Source organism: Phyllobates terribilis, unplaced genomic scaffold, assembly GCF_046119375.1.
Source record: "Phyllobates terribilis strain yellow unplaced genomic scaffold, ASM4611937v1 Scaffold_7__3_contigs__length_470593459, whole genome shotgun sequence".
Classification (NCBI taxonomy): Eukaryota; Metazoa; Chordata; class Amphibia; order Anura; family Dendrobatidae; genus Phyllobates; species Phyllobates terribilis.
Genome location: NW_027362767.1, coordinates 246,263,396 through 246,286,083, shown reverse-complemented (window position 1 = coordinate 246,286,083; position 22,688 = coordinate 246,263,396). Strand labels below are relative to the sequence as shown.

Sequence of the window (22,688 nt, the reverse complement as noted above, 5' to 3'; positions counted from 1 at the left end):
TCCACATCTATAGGGTTAAGCACTTTCTATAGCCAGTCCTAACAAACAACGGAGAACGTAAATCCTCTTTTTCTCTAGACCCACCAAGGATGTCAACGTTCTGGAGTTGGCTCTTCGTATATAAATATCCCCCATTGTCTCCACTGAAACCTAACCAGCTCCTGGATTTCCCCTCATTTCTTTCTGGCTGTGGATAACTCGATTTAGACTTTAAGAATTAAAATAAAATTATTGAGAGTTTAACATCAAAAGCGAAGAAGTCTTAAGGCTTTGAATTCTCAAGTTACCATTTTTATTGTGAAAATGACTTTGTATTCAAGAGAGTGCCTCTTGTCTGTAACCTCGCTCAAGAACAATGAAAAAAGAAAAATATCTACTTTATGACTATATAGTAAGCAAATAAATTTTGATATTCCATCTGAAAAGTATCTACTCAACTTTAGGGACCAAGTTTTGGTGGTGGAGATTTTCTGAAATCCTCCCTTTGGGAGTCGGAAGTATTTGTCCCACTTTTGCTGGCACAACAGTAACGTAGAAGGTGCCTGTATTGACCACCACAAGAATGCGATGACCTGGTACGGTCAGACTTAGGGCTCATTCAGACGTACTTTTTTTCTGTAGACGTTCTATCTAGGTTTTTCATGGATAGACCTTGTACCTAGGACAGTCTATGGGGCTGTTCACATGTTGGATTTTTTTTGCTGACAGAGTGGTCTGCGTAAAATCGCAGAGACATGTCTGATATTGATCCCGATGTGTCGGCTCAAAATCCGTAATGAAAGTCTGAGTCCGTGAAAAAATCGGACAGCGCTCGGATGCCTGTTTTTCATGGACTGCTAGATTGGAGAAACTTTTTTTTTTCTCATCCGCGAAAAACTGATGACACTTGGAGGAAACTTCTATAGAACGTCACTGATGAAACTAGGACCATTTTTCTGGTATGTGAAAAACGCTGAATGATCCCTAGAGTTGGGTTTTTTTTTTTTCTGCGTCTCTGGAGCAGAAGCTCTTTTTGGAGAGTTTCTGAAGACCCAACCGCTTTTAGTCTGTATATTTAGATGTTTTGAAGGACTCGCTGAGCAAAACTTTAAAACATTAAAATTTTTACAAATTTTAAAATTTGGTTTAAAAAAAAAAATGCACCTACTTTAAAGCTAGAACATGTGGCAGCCCCATGTAACAATGATGAATACTCCTCCGCTGCCATTGTCCTAGCTGAGACCACCTGTACACAACACCAGTCTGTCCTGCTGGGACTGGGATCTGCTTTTACTAGGAGGCTCCTCAATGCCCCAGTCAGCTGGAATGGACTAAATTACGTGTGACAGCTACATATCCGCAGAGCAGTTAGGATTAATGTAACCATTTAGTACTTAATGAAGCGACAACATGTAGGACCCCCAGGGGGGAAGCAGTGATGCCAGTTATGCCCCCAGGGGGGCTTTTGTAGAGTTAACATCAGCTGGTGTCTTGAATAATTCTGGAGAGAATTACCATTTGGATACAGAACATCCCATTAGCTGTATATAAACATCCCCGCCTCTTATAACGACTCATTCAGCTTTATTCTCTTCTTAAGAAAATGTTATTTAGTAAGACCCTTGGCTGGACAATTACACCATAGACCTATCTTTAGGTGGGTCGCTTCTATTTATTTATTTATTTTTTTAAATTGTTTTACTTTGGAAAATTAAAAAAAAAAAATCCTGAAAAGGCTGATGATAGTTAGATATCAATGTAAACCATTTCCTAAAACAATTTTTAAAACTATCAATTTATGAGACACACAAAAATTCAATGGCTCCATAATGATTTCAGACAGAAGGTGTTTTGGGGGGGTTTTGTCACTACTGCACAATTGCAGGGGGACCCTATGCGCCTCCGTACATTCTATACAAATGTCTTCGCTATGTATGAGACCTTAAGGCTATGTTCACACATCATGGTTTTTTGGGCGTCCATTTTCTGCAGCAAAACCTGATCTTCAAGGGCATTTTGTTCGGGATTTTTCTTGCAGTTTTGGGGCTCTTTTGATGCGTTTTTGGTGCGTTCTTTTCACTTTCCTGTCTCTTTTGATGCATGTACATAGAGTTCTGTGAAAAAAAAGAACCCCATTCTATTTTGGCAACAAAAAAAGCTGAAAAAACGCTGATAGAAATTTTGATGCGTTTTTTTCACCACCCATTTCTTCCTATGGCTGAAAAAATGTTGAAAGTAGTGACACGCTCTATTTTCCAAAAAAAACATGCAAGGCTCAAAATTCTGACCAAAAAAAACAAACCATGATGTGTGAACAGAGAATTCTGGTTTCTCATAGACTTTGCTGGTACTGCAAAAGACAGCTGAAAATTTGCATAAAAAAATGCTGAAAAAAACATGATGTGTGAACATAGTTTAAGTAGACTTTTTTTTTAGTTTTTAGGACCATCTTTGAAGGAGAATCCTCATATTGGCAATTCTCCTTGGGGAAAAAAAAAGTGCAAATTAGTCATCTCCAAGAGCGAACTGGAGGAGAAAGATCCTGGAAAATAATATCTCCTTCTCCTAGTTTATTATGTGCTTCTAGGAATCAAAGGACGATGGTGAGTTGGGGTTGACCCATAATTTGGTTAAATTGATAGAATTTGACATTAAAACTGCGTATGCCCATTACTTTAGTCTCAAAGGACTATAACACAACTTACATTTAAAAAAAAATTGCTTTCAAAAAGTTGTCTGATATTGCAGTGAATGGGGCTAGGCTGCAATACCAGACTCCACCTGTGGACAGGGGTGGCGCTGTTTTTAGAAGGCTGTATTTTTTTTTCTATTTATCCCAGACAACCTATTTAGGTGAAAATATATAAAATAATTGGGGTATTTTTTTTTTTTTTTTTTTACATCATCCCCTTAACCAGGGTGAAGGGTGTAGGACCTTTGGAGAAGAGGACTATGATATTCATGATAACTCAGGAGGATCAGGTTGATCTTCTACCAGAGATATGACCATAAGTAAAGTACATATGGCCCCTACTCTACAGAAGTCCCTGGGGCCCCACAGTGGAGCGTGCCGACCATAAGAGCTTTCATGCTACGACAGCATTATAAAGTGTTAAGAGTCCCTCGGGGGTCTTAAGGATGTGGAGATAAGATCAAGCTTTCCTTCTTTCCAGGTGGCTTTTGCTCTACCAGAATATTTCAATTAATTTAGTAATCTGTCTTGTATGAGCCCCAGCGGAAAGTATCACATGCGGAGAATATGGGGAACGAGTAGTTTTAGAATACGTGCTATTAAATTGTGCTCAAGTGGGGTCTGGGGACGCTGGACTCTCTCTATGAATCTGGATGGATTTAATTAATATTGGAACCGTTAACAAGCCGAACGCAGTACGACCATATCAAATATTTGACATTTTCTTAATTTTTTTTTAAATCATTATTATATTTATATATATTATTTTTTTTTACTTTTTCTGTGTGTTTTTTTCTTGTATTAGGTTATATCCATTCATAGAAATGGCTACTCAATTTATAATGTTGACATCCACTCTGTTTTACGTCTGTTCATGCATGCCAGTCTTCAGCTGCTGCCCCCCCTCTGACGTTTTGCTGCCGCTCCCCCCTCTGACGTTTTGCTGCCGCTCCCCCCTCTGACGTTTTGCTGCCGCTCCCCCCTCTGACGTTTTGCTGCTGCCCCCCCCTCTGACGTTTTGCTGCTGCCCCCCCCCTCTGACGTTTTGCTGCTGCCCCCCCCTCTGACGTTTTGCTGCTGCCCCCCCCTCTGACGTTTTGCTGCCGCCCCCCCCTCTGACATTTTTCTGCCGCCCACCCCTGACGTTTTGCTGTTTTTGTTCCTTTAGCAATTACATGGGTGAAAACAATCCTTGCCAATTCTCTCAAAATGTCCAAAATAAGAGGCGACCTTCCAGACTCCCTGAAGAGATTTTACAGATCCCCCAGGCACCTCCTTAACTTCCCAAAGAGCAGCACTTCCTGAAAGTTTCTTGTGTGTGACGCTGCGGTGCTCAATCTTCGGAGCCCAGGTGTCCAATTGTACAGTCATAGGTCGGGAAATAGAGCGTAGAGGGGCTGGTAAGATGGAGGTGTAGCTTGTGGGAAGGTGGTAGGATTTCTGGTGGGACTCTATTGATGGCTCTTTTTGGAAAGGACAAAATAATTGTTGCCAAGTATGATGGACTGCCGGGGTTCAGATTAGCACAGAACACACATCTCCTCTCTAGAGCTAGCCTCTTCAGATACACTGAACAACGAATGCCTCAGCAAGCCATGTATTTAAACCCCAGACCACACCGTAAGGTGGAGATACAGAGAACAACCTCCCACCCGCTCTATCGTTGTTCTCATAAAAACGCGCCCTTTTACAAATGGTGGATTAACCCCTCTCAGAAAATAACATGCTGGAGGAAACTTAACGGTTTTAATTCACTGAAGCTAATAGCCTTAGGGAAACGTATCTCCCCTCCAACACTTTACCAGTGACTGTCACAAGGGGTTTTGCATTTCATAAAGTGATTGGGTCCTTTGGGATCCCACCAATCCTGAGAAAGAAGGGCAGGCAGGGCTGTAGTCTTCATTCCCAGCCACTCTGCTTTGCAGGGGACTCCAGCGTACCCCGATTTAAGTGGGGTGGACAGGAGCGTTGTGGTACAGGCAAAAACTAGAAGGGGATCTAGATCCATGTTCCCACCATTATCGGGATCGGTGGGGGTCCCAGAGTTTGAACCCACACTAACTGTAAAGTGATAGCATAGCTTTCAATTCCAGCTGAGAATATGCAGAATCAGACTAGATGTAAAATCACGGGTCCTGATTCATCATTTGCGGAGGGTGGTTTAAGTCACTTTTCTTTTTTTTGGCAGGTGTTTTTATTTTTTGTTGCCATTTTTGTGCCAAATTCTTCAAAACGATGCAAAATAAAGAGAAATGCTCTTTTTTTTTTCTTTGACTTGTCATGCAACTTCTTAGCACAAAAAAACTCAGGATTTACAAAATGATGCCAAAAAAATTGCACCAAAAAAACCCCAAATTTTGCTACTTTTTAAAAAGTTGCATTTGACTAATCTGCCAAAAGCATCTGGAAAAGCCCCATTGATGTAAAAAATCTGAAAATTAACTAAACAAAGAAAACAATGTTAAGAGAAGCGCAAGTCTTTGGTGAATTTGTGATATATCAAAAATTCACTAATTGAGAGGCTTTCACGTAAAAAATAAAAAAACGGGCGAAAATGCAAAGATGAATCGGCCCATAGTATGCAAATCCTACTGCTCAGCAAGGTACTTCATCAATGAATATTATACCACTTGGTAACAAATATTTAATTAAAACCAATTTTGAATATACCTAAAAATCATCATTTATTTTATATAGTCTGAATACAGACAATTTATTTCTGCTACAAATGCAACAAAAAATAAAATCAAAAACTTTTATTTTGGCCATTATCAAAAATTTTAAAAATATATTGAAGAGTAATTAAATATTGTAAGAGGATTTTATAGGCCACAAACTGTGTATTTTCTTAGAAGCCGTAAAATAATTTCTTCTCAGTAAATTTAGTCAGACGGAATTAGCATTTTTGCTGACAAATTTATTCAACGTCTTGAAATGTTTGATCATTAAGGAGCAAATAAATATTACACATTGACATACACATATTCCACAGCATTCAGCAGACGAGGAACGATTTACATACTGATTTTTTTTTATTATTATTATTTTTACCAATAAACTAAATTTGCTTTTATTTGCTGTATTTAAAGAGCGACATAAAACGATACAACTGAACCATTAGTGTAAAAATGAGAGTATAAAGTCAATAATAAATGTATTTAAAAAAAAAAATTCAACAGATGATAATCCGATAATCCAGGGATATAATGATCTAGAAAGAAACTTTTTTTTTTTTTAAGAATGTTTTTTTCTTTATTTGGCAACAGATTTTAAGTGCAATTTTAGAATGTGTTCCTATAGTGTATAAGCGATATACATGGCCATCTATAGGAAAAGGCAGTTCAGCATCTGCATTGGCAGAAAAGAACGGTGAAGATAATATTTTTTTGTATTTTTGAAAATTCCACAACTGATCATTTCTCATGATTTGTTTTTCTTTTTCTTTTGACCTTCATCTGAAATGTTTTGTCTTGGGCTATGGAGAATTTCCCTGTAGGATGTAAGACAATAATACTTTGGAAGTACGTTGACTATAGGGCTTGTCCAAAGGTGAAAACTTGTTGGCTTTCGAGATGAGGTGTAGCTTAAAACTTTTGTGACCCAATACAAAATTTGAGCCCCCCCACATGCCATATAGTAAGGAGTCCATTGATACCTCATAGGTACCAGATCTTGGGTACAGCCTCTGCTCTCCTATGAACCCTTGATATCAAAACCCATAAAACCACTAATGAGGCCAATCTTTTTAATTGGATATACGTGTCCTCCTAGATATGTCAGAGGACACAATAGACTGGATTTGTCCATTGTCCAAAAAAAAATTCTTTTTAGAACATTGGTGATAGAAGTGCCTGTCCCACCCACCAACTCCACCCTTCGCATTCACCTTGGTTTCTTTTATTGGGAAATTGATCAATTCTAGGCGTAATAATTAGTAAGTTGGCCAACCATTATTAAATGTCTATAGCCAACATGAGAATGCAAAAAAAAGTTGAAAAAAATTCTCAATTCTCCATGGATCAGTATCAGTTGGGTAAGGAAAATCGATAAGAAATGGCTCTCTTTCTAAGATCAATGGCAAATCCTACAAGTCATGCCGTCTCTTTACTTGTTTTACCAGTTGTTTAGGGTCCTGAAATACATATAAATAACACAAAAAGTTGGGTTTCCAATGAAGAAGATGATTGGTACCATACAGCACAAGGATAAAGGTGCAGAAGAAAGTCACTGAGATTTGTAATAGATACATAGAAGTCTCTCTTAGTCCAATATGTATAAGCGATGATGACACAAACCGAACGCTGAAGTTCTCGATGAATGTCCAATGTTCTCCAAAGTCCTTGCAGTGAAGAGATTCCTCTATAGACTCCCAGCCAGGCTTAACGAAAGCATTATGCTCGACTTTTCATCCCTTTCCAGTGTAAAAATTTGGACACCCCCCCCCCCCCCCAACCCACCCACATCCAAGCGTAACTCACAAATAGGAGCTTGGTTCATGTCTCGTGTCAAAACTGAGCATGGTCAACTTCATCTAACCAAGAAGCTGGACTGGCAGGAAAATCTGGGTATCCACCACTACTACCAGTGGAGAGGTCAGAACTTGGTCCATTTGCGCCTAATACTCTCATGGAAGGTGGCACTCCTTGTCCACCTTGAGCCATTATACCCAATCCAGCATCTGGAAATGCCAAGCTTGAAATCAACGGCTGGTGACCTGGCATTGGCTGTAATGACGCTGGAGACTGAGGTATTCCGTAGGGGCTGTTGGACCTTAGGTCATGATACTGGTCTGAAGCTGGGATGCCACCATGTTCCAAAGAGAAGGCACCATTGCTTCCAGCCTGTCTGCCCAGGACTGGAGACGCCTCATTTAAAGTGTTATAAATCCCATTGGAATGGTTCATTTCTGAGATGGTGGGCTCATCTGAAATGACAACACACAGTACATCAGATTCATGTTTTAGGTCTGCATTAGTAATACATTTTTACCATGTCATGGTTTTTATATATATAAAAAAAAAAAAATACCATACATTCAGACTTGGACTGACCCATAGGAGAATCCTCCGGTGGGCCCCTGTGCAAGAGTGGGCCACTACCCTCCTATATGAACAGTACTAGGCACAGTATACTTGAAATCACTATGTACAGACAAAGGCAGCATCTTATTCATTGAACAATCTACCCAGTTCATTGTTATATACATTTGTGATTAAGGATAATGTCACATTCACATGTAGATGAAAAGTGGGGTCCTGGAGCGGGTTACTGGTAGGCCCTTGGCAGCCCAGTCTGACGCTGCATACATTAATAGGCCACCGGGGCTATTTTAGACTCCTTCCTGTCCTTTCTAGAAGAGTCTGCAACAAGGCTGCTTATCAGAGGCAGAATAACAATGACTGATAGCACCATAACACAGTTCACGTCCTCCTACTATGCAATGACTGATAACACCTCTATATACAGAATCCTCCATAATAGGTGATATCACAGCTCACCACCTCCTCCAACTATACAATGACTGATAATACCTCTATATACTGTAGATAACACAGGATCCTCCATAATAGGTGATATCACAGCTCACCTCCTCCTCCTCCTCCTGTACAATGACTGATAACACCTCTATATACTGTAGATAACACAGGATCCACCATTCACAATAGGTGATGTCACAGCTCACCACCACCTCCTCCTGTACAATGACTGATAACACCTCTATATACAGTAGATAACACAGGATCTACCATTCACTATATGTGACGTTACAGCTCACCTCCGCCTCACTCCACAATTACCTTTCCACATGTTCATTAGATGCTTTAATACAAAGTTAGGGCTGGAGTCTGTTCATTGCTGCTAATATACAAGTGCATTTCCTGAACCTACAGGAAGTTAGAGTCTAATAAAGCCCCAGTGGCCAGAGTGAAAATTGTAAGATTTCTATATATTTTTAGTTTCTGGTTTTTGTCTTTTTACTACAGATTGTGATATGGAAAAAAAAAAACAACACATTCCCAAAATTAAAAAAAAAAAAAATACAATTAACACAAAAAACAGATTTAAACATTAGGACATTTTCTGATAACATTTTCCCTTTAAGGATATATTGAGGATATTTTCTAATGGTGGCAGGAATAGTTTGGGTGATAAAGCTGGTAAAAGTATTAGCTGGCCACAGGCCTAAGACCTATGGTATTTCTAGTTAACGTATAACGTTACCTTTTTATATGCTGAAAAATATCCATCCCTAATTATAAGGCAGGTATCTATAAAGGGTGCAGAGGTAGCCGCGCAGCGGGGTCCTGGTGCCACATAAGACTAACATGGGGGGCGGAGGGCCAATCACCGCTTGATCGGACAAGATCCGCTTCTCTTGTATATTTAGCTGTGGCTACAACTTTAAGGTAATCGTCAATATATCCAAGATTCAACAAGCACCTACCTGTAAAGGAAACTTCTGCATCGCTGTCCGGACCTTCTTCCTGGATACTGTCCTTATCAGATTTAGAATTTCCTCTCGACCTTTTCATGTTTCTGAAATACTGCCCCCATCGTTGTCTCCCGGCATCTTTTTTTAATCTTTTCTCTTTCGCTCTTCTATTCTGGAACCAAACCTTGCAACATAATAATGCAGAAATCATCATTATTCTATATACATTTCTATCTAAAAAAAAAATAAAAATAATAGAATTTTCTTTAAATTCAAGTGGTAAAAACAAATTAAAATAAAAACAAAAAATCCATTTTCTTTTTAGCAATTTTAGAAAAACATTAAATAAATGTATAAATATTTAACTAAATTGGTCCCAATAAAAGCACAAAACTTAATTTTTTAAAAATTATGTCAAAATCATAGTTGTCACATTTACTCTCATTATTGCATGTTTTTATTTTTTTTATATCCTTTTATTAAACAGGTATATTAAGCTGTTTTACTTTTTTTTTTTTTGTTATGTCTTTTATATCAATCATCTATCTATGGTGTCAGGCATAAAAATTTTAAATTTCTTCCAATAAAGTTTTACTAATATGTCCCATCAAATCATAATTTCATGATTGGATAAAGCAGTTTTCACTTTTTTTGGAGAATATTTTTCATTTTCATATACATTTCAGAATTATGATTTTTTTATTTAAAAAAAAAATGTATAAATATATTTATATATTTTTTTTACAAAGTAATAATAAGATATATATAATATATATAATTAATAATGACCCTAGCCAAGTTATAATTAGAAATAATATTAATGAAATCATAAATATAATAAAATAATTATCAAGAATAAAATAGAAAAATGTAAAAAAATAAAAAATGCATTATAAACCTTCTGTTTTCAAATAATTCAAAGCAGAAAAAAAATGAACTTCAGCTGCTAGAAATGTAATATAATAGCTGCAGTGCTTGCGGTAATATGTGAGTGGCGGTTTTTCTCCCCATATATAATTAATATACATTTTCCCATTACCATGCAGATCAGTCCTTACCTGCACCACTCTCATATCCAGGCCTGTCTCCGATGACAGCTGCTCTCTGACGTGTCTGGCAGGTTTTGGGGAGTTGTTATAGGCATTTTTCAGTGTCTCCAGCTGCTTTGCAGTAATGGTCGTCCTTGGCCTTTTGGCTGTCGATTCTGCTTCTGTAATATATGGGGGCAGGGAATGATTTTATACTCATATTCTGTCTCATGTTTGTAATTTTTTTTTTTATTCATATTTTTTTTAGAAGTTTTATTACAGAAATTCTGAATTTGATTTTGTGAATTTTCTTTGAAATTCCTCAACTTCTTTTATTTTTTACACCAAATAGTAAATAGTAAAAGGAAGTTTAATTTTATTTCCTTTTGTGAAATAAATGATTAAATGTGGAGTTTTTTTTGCCTTTATACAAACAAAAATCAATACTATTTAATTTTACTTATTTTATATCCTTATATTTACAAACATTTGGATTTTAATCTTTATAAATCTGTTTGAATCCTACTAATTTTTTAGCACATTTTCCTGATTTTTTTTTTTACAAAGTTCTAGATTACTTTACATACATTTCAAGCATTTATTTAATCACTTAATTTAACCTTATTATATATATTTTTTTTAAATGTGAATCTAAATATAAAATATATTTTGTTTTAGATGAGTGAAACCTTGTAACGTCGCCTTTCTTTTGACGAGGAGCGGTCCTAACTGTAGGACAACACTGACTTAGACACTGTAATGGACGGATAATAGTAAGCAAAAGCTCAAAGCTTTTCGAAGTCATAAACCAAATAAACCATAGATGTTATTTATTTAAAAATGTTTGCACAAATGTTTTTCAAAATGCCATTGTACAGTTTATTTTTTGAAGCCTTAATAAAAAATTACAGTTAAAAAAAATTAAAACTTTCTCAAATTTTTCTTGATTTTTTTTTCGATTTTTAGTTTCAGGAGAAACACTGTGCTATCAGTGCAAATCTAATAAAATATAGATATACATTAAATAAAATGGTGGAAGAAAGAGACTTTTTCCAAAACGGTTTAACTTTTTGTTAGATATTTTTTTGTATTGTTACAAATAATATATTGCCCCCAGTCTAAGTGTGGAATTGGCCTATTCTGCATATTGTTGACCTCACAGCAGAAAAGTTCATAAGCCGAATATATGTTTAAAGGGATGTTGTTCCCTGATATCATCCATTTCTAGCTGGAGAGTTACAGACTGTAGGGTCGTTCCTAGAATTACAGATAGAAACTCCAAAATGATCCCTACTTCCATGATCAATATCTTCTCTCTTTTTCCCAGTCCTGCATATGTATATATCAGTTATATTGGCGGCTTATTGGGTGCACCGTCACAGTCAGATCTATATATTGTGCATATATGGTCAAAAATGGATGCCAATGTTAAACTCTAGTAGGACATTGCTGCTTGTAGTGTGCACAGTGCCGTACCTCTCTGCTTTGCCGTTTCGTAGTCGGCCTTGCACACCAGCCTACTGTCCTCCATTAGGTAAAACTCATCCCCGGTAGCTAGCTGCCGCTTACACACAATGCAGGAGAAGCAATGCAGGTGGTACACAAACTCCTGGGCACGCCTCACCACCTGGGTGGGGGGAATCCCTTGTTGGCAGGCTGCACATTTTGTTCCAAACCTCCTAAAGACAAAAAAAAAATTAGAAATGATCAGATGTATAATAGAAATGTATCTGATGTAATCACATGCACCTATTTGCCATACTTGTGGGCTCCTATCCCAACCTCTACTAGAACCATACAAGAGAGGTTTTAGGGCAATCAATCAAGTTTTTCCACCACTGGTCAATTGTGATGCCCTCCATGAAGTGCCAGACTGGGCTGCTAAGGGCCCACCAGTTACCAGCTCCAGGACCCCACTTTTCAGCTACATGTGAATGTGACATTATCCTTAATCACAAATTTATATAACAATGAACTGAGTAGATTGTTAAATGAATAAGATGCTGCCTGTCTGTACATAGTGATTCAAGTGTATTGTGCAAAGTACTGGTCATATAAGAGGGTGGCCCACCGGAGGATTCTCCTGTTCTCCTGTGGGCCAGTCCAAGCCTGCCTCCATGTACAACGGAGAGGGGCGGCTTTGTACGAAACTCTCATCTGTAATAGGGGAAGGGAGCTAGAAGCTTGGGCAGATGCCTGCACTTCTTCCATTGTACATACTAGGGGGCGGATTTAGGAAGTCCTCCACCCCTGAATAATAATGATCATGGGCTCCTCACCCACCACCATACTATGGTAAGGCTGAAATGGCAGGGGTAGTAAGGGAAATAGGGCGTTGGTCACCCTAATGGAGGAATGCAGCAGCAAGACATGTAGAAACACTGTTAAAGGTGAACAACTTTACCCTCAAGAGACTCAGGCTGGGTGCCCACGATGCACTTTTCAATCGTTTACGCTGTGGAATTTCTGCAGCGTAAACGCTTGGGAAACTCTTGGTAAACCTTCCCCCATGGTCTCCAATGCAATTACGCACTTTCAATGCCCATGCTGCGTATTTTTCCGCAGCGTTTATGCTGCGCTCAAAAATACGCAGCATGTCCATTGATTTTGTGGACACGCAGCGTAATCGCCGCCATTGACTTGCATTAGAACGCGCCAATTCCGCAAGACTGCATCTGTACTTGCGTAATTGGCGCGTTCTAATGTGCGGATGGTACCTGGGTCTGGAGAAGAGGAGACTCTCATCCAGACCTGGGTACCATAGAATCTGTAAAAAAAAGAATTTAAAATAAAAAATAAAGTTTATACTCTCCTTCCGACGTCCTCTCGGTGTTTTGTCCATGCCGTCCGATCTCTTGCAATGCTCGCTCTGTTGTGAAGGACCTGCCATGACGCGCAGGTCCTTCACACCACCGCGAGCATTGCAAGAGACCGGACGGCGTGGACAAAACACCGGGAGGACGTCGGAAGGTGAGTATAATCTTTTTTTTTTATTATTTTTTACCATTCTTATTCTTTTTTTTAACTATTACTTGGTCACATTATATAAATCCATGCCGGTTGCATGTATTTATATTCAGTGACCAACTTGTCAAGCACTTTTCCAAGTGATGCTCAAAATCGCTTGGAAAACTGCTTGAAAAAACGCATGCGAAAACGCATGTAAAAAACGCTTCTCTCTGGCAGAAAAAACGCATGTAAATCTGCATGCGTTTTTTTTCTGCCAGAGAGAGGCAAAAACGCTGTGCATCAAATCTACTAGGTGGGCACATAGCCTTAATAGTTACACATAGAGGCACAGAGTCATGGTGGTTGCAGATAGTCCAACTTTATTTAACAGGGGCAGGAGAGTATTCACTTATCCAGTGCCAAGCATATTTCTACCTATGACACAGTGGTCTGCTACTTAGCCCACAAATCAACACTCTGGTGGTACGTAATCTCAGTTTTCCACTTGGCAGCTTCTGCCCTGCCTGGCACTTACTTTTGCCAGCTTCTGCCCTGCCTGGCGCTTACTTTTGTAAGCTTCTGCCCTGCATGGCACTTACTTTTGCCAGCTTCTGCCCTGCCTGGCACTTACTTTTGCCAGCTTCTGCCCTGCCTGGCGCTTACTTTTGTAAGCTTCTGCCCTGCATGGCACTTACTTTTGCCTGTTTCTGCTCTGCCTGGCGCTTACTTTTGCCAGCTTCTGCCCTGCCTGGCGCTTACTTTTGCCAGCTTCTGCCCTGCCTGGCGCTTACTTTTGCCAGCTTCTGCCCTGCCTGGCGCTTACTTTTGCCAGCTTCTGCCCTGCCTGGCGCTTACTTTTGCCAGCTTCTGCCCTGCCTGGCACTAGCTTTTGCCACATTCTCCCCTGCCTGGCGCTTACTTTTGGCACTTTCTGCCCTGCCTGGTGCTTACTTTTGGCACTTTCTGCCCTGCCTGGCACACGCTCGCCAGCAGTTTTCGATCTGCTTAGTTTCTCACCACTTCTCCGAACCGACTCCTTAAACTATAACTTGGAGCCGCTCACACCCAACCAGGTCACGCCAACTCCCCACATTGGCACCAAAAGACCTCACTATATATATCATATGCTCTTCGCCCTCTCTGGGGTGGCGCGTCCTAACCTGATCTCTGATCCCAGGTAGCCATCCCAGTGCCCTTTTGAAATTTTAACAGATGCTTAAAGAGTAACTTAACTCTGTGCTTGTGTTTTTTTTTAAATAATTTTATTCATAATTGGGAATTTATAACACTTTTCAAATTGCTTTAATAGGGAATTTTGTTTTCATTCCTGTAAAAAAAAAAAAATAAATAATGCAAGTTTCTTCCCTGCTTTTCCCCCAGTTTATTTGCCTGCCTTCAGCTGTATTGATATCAGAACATACTCATGTGGAGTACAGATGATGGCAGTGACAGGGTCAGTTCAGCACATGTCTCACTAACTCTAAGGAGAAGCTGCTACCGGAAATTGTTCCGATAAGCAGAACACTCAGAGGAGGAGAAAGAACTGAGCTGTCACTGCCATCATCTGTACTCCACATGAGTACATACTGGTATCAATGTAGCTGACTGCAGGCAAATAGACGAGGTCAATTCAAGGCGCAGCTTTTCCCCTATCGACCCTACCCCTTTATCATTCCATTGAAAGACATAGCACATGTTCTATTAGGAAGCAAATTGTGGGGTCTTTTTCAGTAAGATCGGAAAAAAAAGGCCTTAAAAAATTAAAAATCTTTGTGCCACATTCATACAGGTGTATAATACAGTGCATGGTGGCAGTGACACTTATATATACACTTACTTGAAGAAGTCGTCTTTGCAGTAGACGCTGTCCCCTCTGCTGAAGCACTTCTCGGCCAGCTGGATCTGACAGTCATTGCACTTGAGGCATTTACTGTGCCAGTGTCTGTCCAACACCTTAAGAATAAATCTGTCCATGATGTGTTGATTGCAGCCGGCACACAAAGGGATTTCTGCAAAAAGAAAGCACAGGCGTCTATTCTCCACCTAAGCGCCGAGTCACTGGGTCATACAGCAGCTATGGGAAGATGCTTAGATAGCAGCCAAACCTGGGCACTGGGAATCCCCCCTGTCACACCATGCCAGGATCATAAATGGCCCTTTTACAGATTGGAGCCCAAATATGCACAAGAAATAAAAAATCCAGCCTTAGAGAAAAAAAATAATCCTGACAATCCCTCGAAAACATAAACTTCTCGCTGCTTGTAGCAACCTCTAGGTGGAGCCGAAGAGTTTGCACATTCCATGTATGAACAGTATACAGTGCCAGCTCCCCTAGTGGTAACTGCCGGGTGACAGGAAGTTCTCATTTAGCTCAGTGTATGCTCCTCTCAATTTGAAGCTGCTGAGATGTGTGGGAGATTCAGGATCCAATCATTACCAATAAATGTGTTTGGGTGGTCCTGTCCTGAAATGATGAAAATATTAAAAATACTATAAAAAGGACTAATGCATAGCCAACCTACTATTGACTATTGTCTGTAAAGCGCTGTGGAAATTAATTGCGCTATATCATTTAGTAAAATAAATAAAAAAATTTTTTATAAAGACCAAACATTATACAAAAGAACTAAAAAAAGTAATCTAAAAGTTCCAATAACCTAGTAATAATATCTAGCCTGTGTGTGGCTCCATAGACCCTGGTGGTGGTCGCACACCTCACACTTCTGCCTGGCTGTTCCTAAATACAGATACTAACTGATGTGTACCCCACCTAATGACAACACAATGGACAGCTGTCATTACTATCATTACACCCCCCCAATAGTCACACACCTCATCAGGACTACAGGGCCACACAGGAGCTGCCCCCATACACCACAAAGGGCTCACACCTCAGTGACCATCACTAATTATGCCAGAATACATCATTATAAAAGGGGGATGGATATGTGTGTATATATATATATATATATATATATATATATATATATATATATATATATATATATATATATATATATATATATATATATATATATATATATATATATAATTAATTACAGTACAGACCAAAAGTTTGGACACACCTTCTCATTTAAAGATTTTTCTGTATTTTGGCATCAAGAGAATGCCAAGAGTGTGCAAAGCAGTCATCAAAGCAAAAGGTGGCTACTTTGAAGAACCTAGAATATAAGACATATTTTCAGTTGTTTCACACTTTTTTGTTAAGTATATAATTCCACATGTGTTAATTCATAGTTTTGATGCCTTCAGTGTGAATGTACAATTTTCATAGTCATGAAAATACAGAAAAATCTTTAAATGAGAAGGTGTGTCCAAACTTTTGGTCTGTACTGTATATATAATGTATACGTGTGTGTATGCATATATGTATGTGTATAATATATATATATATAGGGTATAATGTGTGTGTATATATACAGTGTGTGTGTATGTGTGTGTATATATATATATATATACACACACATATGTATATGCGTATATTCACACATATATGTATATGGGTATATATATGTATAGATATATATTATACAGGCAAGATATATATATATATATATATATATATATATATATATATATATATATATATATATATATATATATATATATATATATATATATATATATATATATATATATATATATATATAAATAAATGTTATATTATATATGAGATGATCGATTTTTTGTATTTGCATACAAGAGGTTTTGGTGATAACCTTGAGGGCTTTGCAAGCGTCTTTGCATAAAAAGTACTAACTTTATTTTTCTATTTGTAGATAGATATTATATTGGATAGACATATTAACTCACACATGGATATTAGATGATTGATGTTAGAAATAGAAGACAAATATCTGTATAGAGATGTTGGGTTCAACCAACCATCTTATGTATAAATGATATCCATACATCTCATGGAGAGCGAGAGAGATAGATATATATTGATCCATTATCTTGTGTCTATATATATATATATATATATATATATATATATATATATATATATATATATATATATATATATATATATATATATATATATATATATATATATATATATATATAATATAAACACTCCTTTTATGTTTGATTGGCTGATCTGGTTTAAGGGATTCAGCTTCTTTACACATGTGATGTGTTGGTGAGAGGGATCTTACAGTAAGTTTGATAGGAAACCCCCTGTTCTTACAGATTAGACAGATGATTGTAGATACTTGATTGAGATAGCAGGTACAGGACAGATACAGACAGGTATGTGATGGGTCTTTAGAAAGATGAACAATTAGTAGGAAGACACTATTTTAATAAATAACAGGTATCCAGACAAATATCCACTATCCATTAATTCCAGGTAAGAGTAAAATGTTGTTAGAAAATGGCTTTATCTGATGTCCAGTGTCATTGTATTACCATATATCCCATACTGAGAGTGGATAGATATAGGATAGATATAGGATAGATAGATAGATATAGGATAGATAGATAGATAGATATAGGATAGATAGATAGATATAGGATAGATATAGGATAGATATAGGATAGATATAGGATAGATATAGGATAGATATAGGATAGATATAGGATAGATATTGGATAGATATTAGATATTAGATATTAGATGGATAGATGGATAGATGGATATTGGATAGATAGATATAGGATAGATATAGGATAGATATAGGATAGATATAGGATAGATATAGGATAGATATAGGATAGATATAGGATAGATATAGGATAGATATTAGATATTAGATGGATAGATGGATAGATGGATAGATGGATATTGGATAGATAGATAGATAGATATTGGATAGATAGATAGATATTGGATAGATAGATAGATATTGGATAGATAGATAGATAGATAACAGATAGATATTGGATAGATAGATAGATATTGGATAGATAGATAGAGGGATAGATATTGGATAGATAGATAGATAGAGGGATAGATAATAGATAGATGGATTCAGAGATAATATAAAAGTATTACGTAGTTTCGCTCTTTTATATGATATATAGGCATAATTCTCTATCTATTATCTATCTACCATCTGTAGTCTCCAGGTAGGAGATCTGTCCCTGAGTGCAGGTATAGGGAGGCAGCTTCCCTGCACCATTAATTATGGATCTGCCTTTATTCTATCGCATGGAGGCAGCGGCTTTTGTCTTTTGTCTCGTTGATGTCTGATAAAACTTTAATGTTGTCTCACTATATCTTTGTTTCTTTTTTTGTTGTTTTTGTTTAGATCTGACATAATTGTTAGAATAGAAAATTTCAAGTTTTGTTCAGACTGATAAAACAATCACTTGTTGGATCAGTTCCTTAACCCGACCGACATTCACTGCAATATCTAAAATACCGGCCCTACACTCCATTGTATTGTACTATTATCTCCCAAACAATTCACATATATGGCTCTAATATTTTTTTTGTCCTTTCAGTAAATTGTTATAGAATATTTTTTTTTTGCAATGATTGCAGATTACTAAGCACCTTTTTTCTTTTTTTTTTTAATCTTTATTCTTCATATGTATGATACGGGGTGTGTGTGTATAGATATTGTATATATCCATATGTAGACATATATCTATATAAATATAATATATGCACCAAATACACTAAATGATATATAAGAAGTCTACAAATCTACTTTTCTATAGACGCATAGATAAATCTATCAAATAACTAATTCGATTTCTTTACATTTTTTGTAACATTTTCTAATTAAATTTTATATAATCCAGAAAAAAAAGCTATAAAACTATAGTGATAATTGTTATAAGTAACGTTTATTGGCAGCGCTTAGATTTGTCGGATCGGATAGCAATGGTTATCAAGAATATTTAGCAAAATATACAATAGTTCAGGAATTAGACAGCTTTACCACATATAATCAGTATGATAACAAAATATATATAAAAATACACAAACTTCATCTTATTGGGGTTTGCTTCTATCTGCACAATAGTTAATAATACAAGGAGTCCCTGACATTACATCATGGTCATAATAAAGAGGACTTTATATAGGTGACTCTAAATATAACATATGGATGTTTAGGATCTATGGATTCTGAGTATAGAAGATAATAGAATAAGTATTTTCTTTAGTCTTTCTATATTATAGCACAATTATTAAGGACAACGCCTTATAATCATAGATATATAATAAGCTAGCGAAAAATAATGTTATAATAGATCAAATAATATGGTAAGATATAGAATGACAATAATGAACAACTTTATAGAACATATGATACTATAATTTATATAACAAGAAAAATGTAAAATATAACTTGTATTTATATGACAATTTGTTAAAAAAAAAAATCTACCTGAGGAAAAGTAAATCTGTCAGAATATAATAAAATAAAGAATAAAATTATAATTTATTATACTGTTATTCTGCTCTGATTTTCTAAAGTAAAATGAAGATAATCATAGAAAAAAAAATATCTAGAAAATTCAAATATCTAAAATCGTAGAAAAATAATGAAAATATATAATCATACAAGAAAAATTAAAATATCTAGAAAATGCGAATCTATAAAATCATAGAAAAGTAATTAAAATATCATGAAAAATAAAATCTATAAAATGCTAGAAAAATAATGGAAATATGTAGAAAAATAAGATGTATAAAATCATAGAAAAATAATGAAAATATATAAAAAATGAAAATATGTAAAGTAATATATAAAATATATCTATAAATATCATCTAATGTGTTAGCTTTAAAAAGGAAAGTCTGATAATTTGGTAGGATAATTATATGGATTATATTTAGTTGTTTTGGTTATTATATGTTCGAGTTCAGTAATGACATCGTTGGATATAATAGTAATTGAGTATAGTCCTGGAATAATGAATAGAAAAAAATAGATCTCTTCCAGTAGAATATAATAGGACACATACTGGTCGGAATAGTGAGGATTCTGGCTACACAGGAGAACATAGAGATTATATCATATAGGATTATATATAATTCTAAATTAACGGGGGGATATAATGCACAATGTAGTCATCTACTTTTATGATCCATAGGGATTAGCATAACGAAATTTACTATGTAATAAGCAGATATATAATACATAGACTAATCTTTAGATATTCCTTTTGCATCTCGAGGTCTCCTGTACTTTCCAAGCTTTGTTAGAGGTGCATTAGAAGGGATGGATGGATGGAGAAGGTGGAGGTGGCTTTGGTTTAGGGTTATAATAATGGCAGCTGGATAGGATTATATGATTTAATATGTGATCTATGGAGGGCATAGATTATATGACATTATTATTAGTGTCTTGCTTGGCTGGTGTAGATTAGGACCTGGAGCCTTGTCCATGGTGCTGAAGATGGTGCTGTAGCCATCAGCTGCTGGGTTTTTGTAGTGTTATCACATTGCATGTAGGGATCACCCATCAGGCTGGTCACCTACCTTTCCTCAGATCTTCATTCTGAGCCAGAAGAGCAAACAACATGTCAGCACTAGCAGACTCCTTGCTGGGTGTCACCTCCTTCAAAGCATGATCCATCTCTCATCTCTTCCCCAAAGCTTGGGCTTTGCCCCCTTCCTCCTCCCCAATCCGTAGAGAACCCCAATCACTAGCACCAGTCCTGGGGTGCAGGGTCCCAGTACAGTCAATCAGTGTGGAGCCTGGAGCCGGCAGCGCTGCTCTGAGCTCCTGCAGAAAGACCAGTGCTGCTGGCTGAGCAGGAGGCTGCTGTGCGCCCATCGGGCACCAGGGGGAGTGTGTGAGCTCCATACACCTGATGGCTGCAACACCCAATGTGCAATATGATAGTCAGCCCCCCACTCCAGGACCCTCATTGCCATCACTGCTATCTGTCATTTTTATGTGGCCAGAAAATACATGAATAATGGAGATTGTCTCAGGCAGAAGCCGGGCTCTAATTATTCTACTTGATGTCTACAAGAAAACCAAACACATTTATTTTTCTTTTATTCCATATTTCAATTTTTTTTTCTTTTTCAGAAAACCTTAATTCGGATCAGTCGCCTTTAACTACTAAATACCCAGATGCATATCGTGTAGAAGAATATGCAAAGGTAGCAGGGCTGTACAGCATTGTAAACAGATGTAGCAGATCTGTACAGGAAAAATACAGATGTAGCAGAGTGCAGGTTGTCATTTAAAAGAACTCATCAAGTGGTAACTGGTAGTAGTTAGGGTTTAATTCACCCAAGGCAAAGATTTGGTCCATTGCCCTTGCTCTGTAGCAAAAACCCTAGCCAAGGCAGAGTGACTTGTTGGCACCCCCTGGTATTAAATATTTAGGACCCATGCCTAGCCAGTCCCCCCACCATAGCTTAGGCCCCTATAAATGTATATATGGCTTTCCATAGGACTGTTAGTACATCTATTTTTTATTATCTGAAGGCTCAATGGAAACAGTTGCATAGTATACTCAGCTCTGCTACATAGGAAACAGTTACATAACATTCATAGCTCTGCTGCATGGGAAATGGTTACATAGCATACACAGTTCTGCTACATAAGAAATAGTGACGTAGCATACTCAGCTCTGCTACACAGGAAATAGTGACGTAGCATACTCGGCTCTGCTACACAGGAAATAGTGACGTAGCATACTCGGCTCTGCTACACAGGAAATAGTTGCATCGCATACTGAGCTCTGCCAGATATAAATAGTTACATAACATACACAGCTCTGCTACATAGGAAATAGTTGCATAGCATGCAAAGCTCTGCTACATAGGAAATGGTTGCATCACATACTCGGCTCTACTATAAAGGATATAGTGACATGGCATACATAGCTCTGCTACATAGGAAATAGTTGCATCACATACTCAGCTCTGCCAGATAGGAAATAGTTACATAGCATACATAGCTCTACTACATTGGAAATAATTACATAGCATATACAGCTCTGCTACTTAGGAAATGGTTACATAGCCTACACAGCTCTGCTACATAGGAAATGGTTACATAGCCTACACAGCTCTACTACATAGGAAATAGTTACATAGCCTACACAGCTCTGCTACATAGGAAATAGTTACATAGCATGCAAAGCTCTGCTACATAGGAAATGGTTGCATTGTATACTCAGCTCTGCTATATAGGAAATAGTGACATGGCATACATAGCTCTGCTACATAGGAAATAGTTACATAACATACACAGCTCTGCTACATAGGAAATAGTTGCATAGCATGCAAAGCTCTGCTACATAGGAAATGGTTGCATTGTATACTCAGCTCTGCTATATAGGAAATAGTGACATGGCATACATAGCTCTGCTACATAGGAAATAGTTACATAACATACACAGCTCTGCTACATAGGAAATAGTTGCATAGCATGCAAAGCTCTGCTACATAGGAAATGGTTGCATCACATACTCAGCTCTGCTATATAGGAAATAGTGACATGGCATACATAGCTCTGCTACATAGGAAATAGTTGCATCACATACTCAGCTCTGCCAGATAGGAAATAGTTACATAGCATACACAGCTCTACTACATTGGAAATAATTACATAGCATATAAAGCTCTGCTACTTAGGAAATGGTTACATAGCCTACACAGCTC

General features: G+C 37.3%; 1 protein-coding gene across 1 annotated transcript; it reads right to left on the bottom strand.

The window, feature by feature from the left end:
- Nucleotides 1-7,176: 7,176 nt before the first annotated feature.
- On the bottom strand, nt 7,177-20,800 carry LHX3 (LIM homeobox 3). The gene is made up of 6 exons (XM_073637791.1): nt 20,544-20,800; nt 14,919-15,090; nt 11,609-11,811; nt 10,163-10,314; nt 9,117-9,288; nt 7,177-7,595 (listed from the first exon to the last, which is right to left on the bottom strand). The coding sequence occupies exons 1-6, from the start codon at nt 20,638-20,640 to the stop codon at nt 7,177-7,179; spliced, it is 1,215 nt and encodes a 404-aa protein (XP_073493892.1). The 5' UTR covers nt 20,641-20,800.
- Nucleotides 20,801-22,688: the final 1,888 nt, after the last annotated feature.

Bases quoted from the DNA above. Each gene is read 5' to 3' on its own strand.
- LHX3 (XM_073637791.1), bottom strand. From the start codon at position 20,640: ATGGATCATGCTTTGAAGGAGGTGACACCCAGCAAGGAGTCTGCTAGT. The intron at 11,812-14,918 runs GTAAGTGTATAT...TTTTGTCTTTAG, and splicing joins TGCAAAGACGACTTCTTCAA to GAGGTTTGGAACAAAATGTG. The intron at 9,289-10,162 runs GTAAGGACTGAT...TTATGTTGCAAG, and splicing joins TGGATATGAGAGTGGTGCAG to GTTTGGTTCCAGAATAGAAG.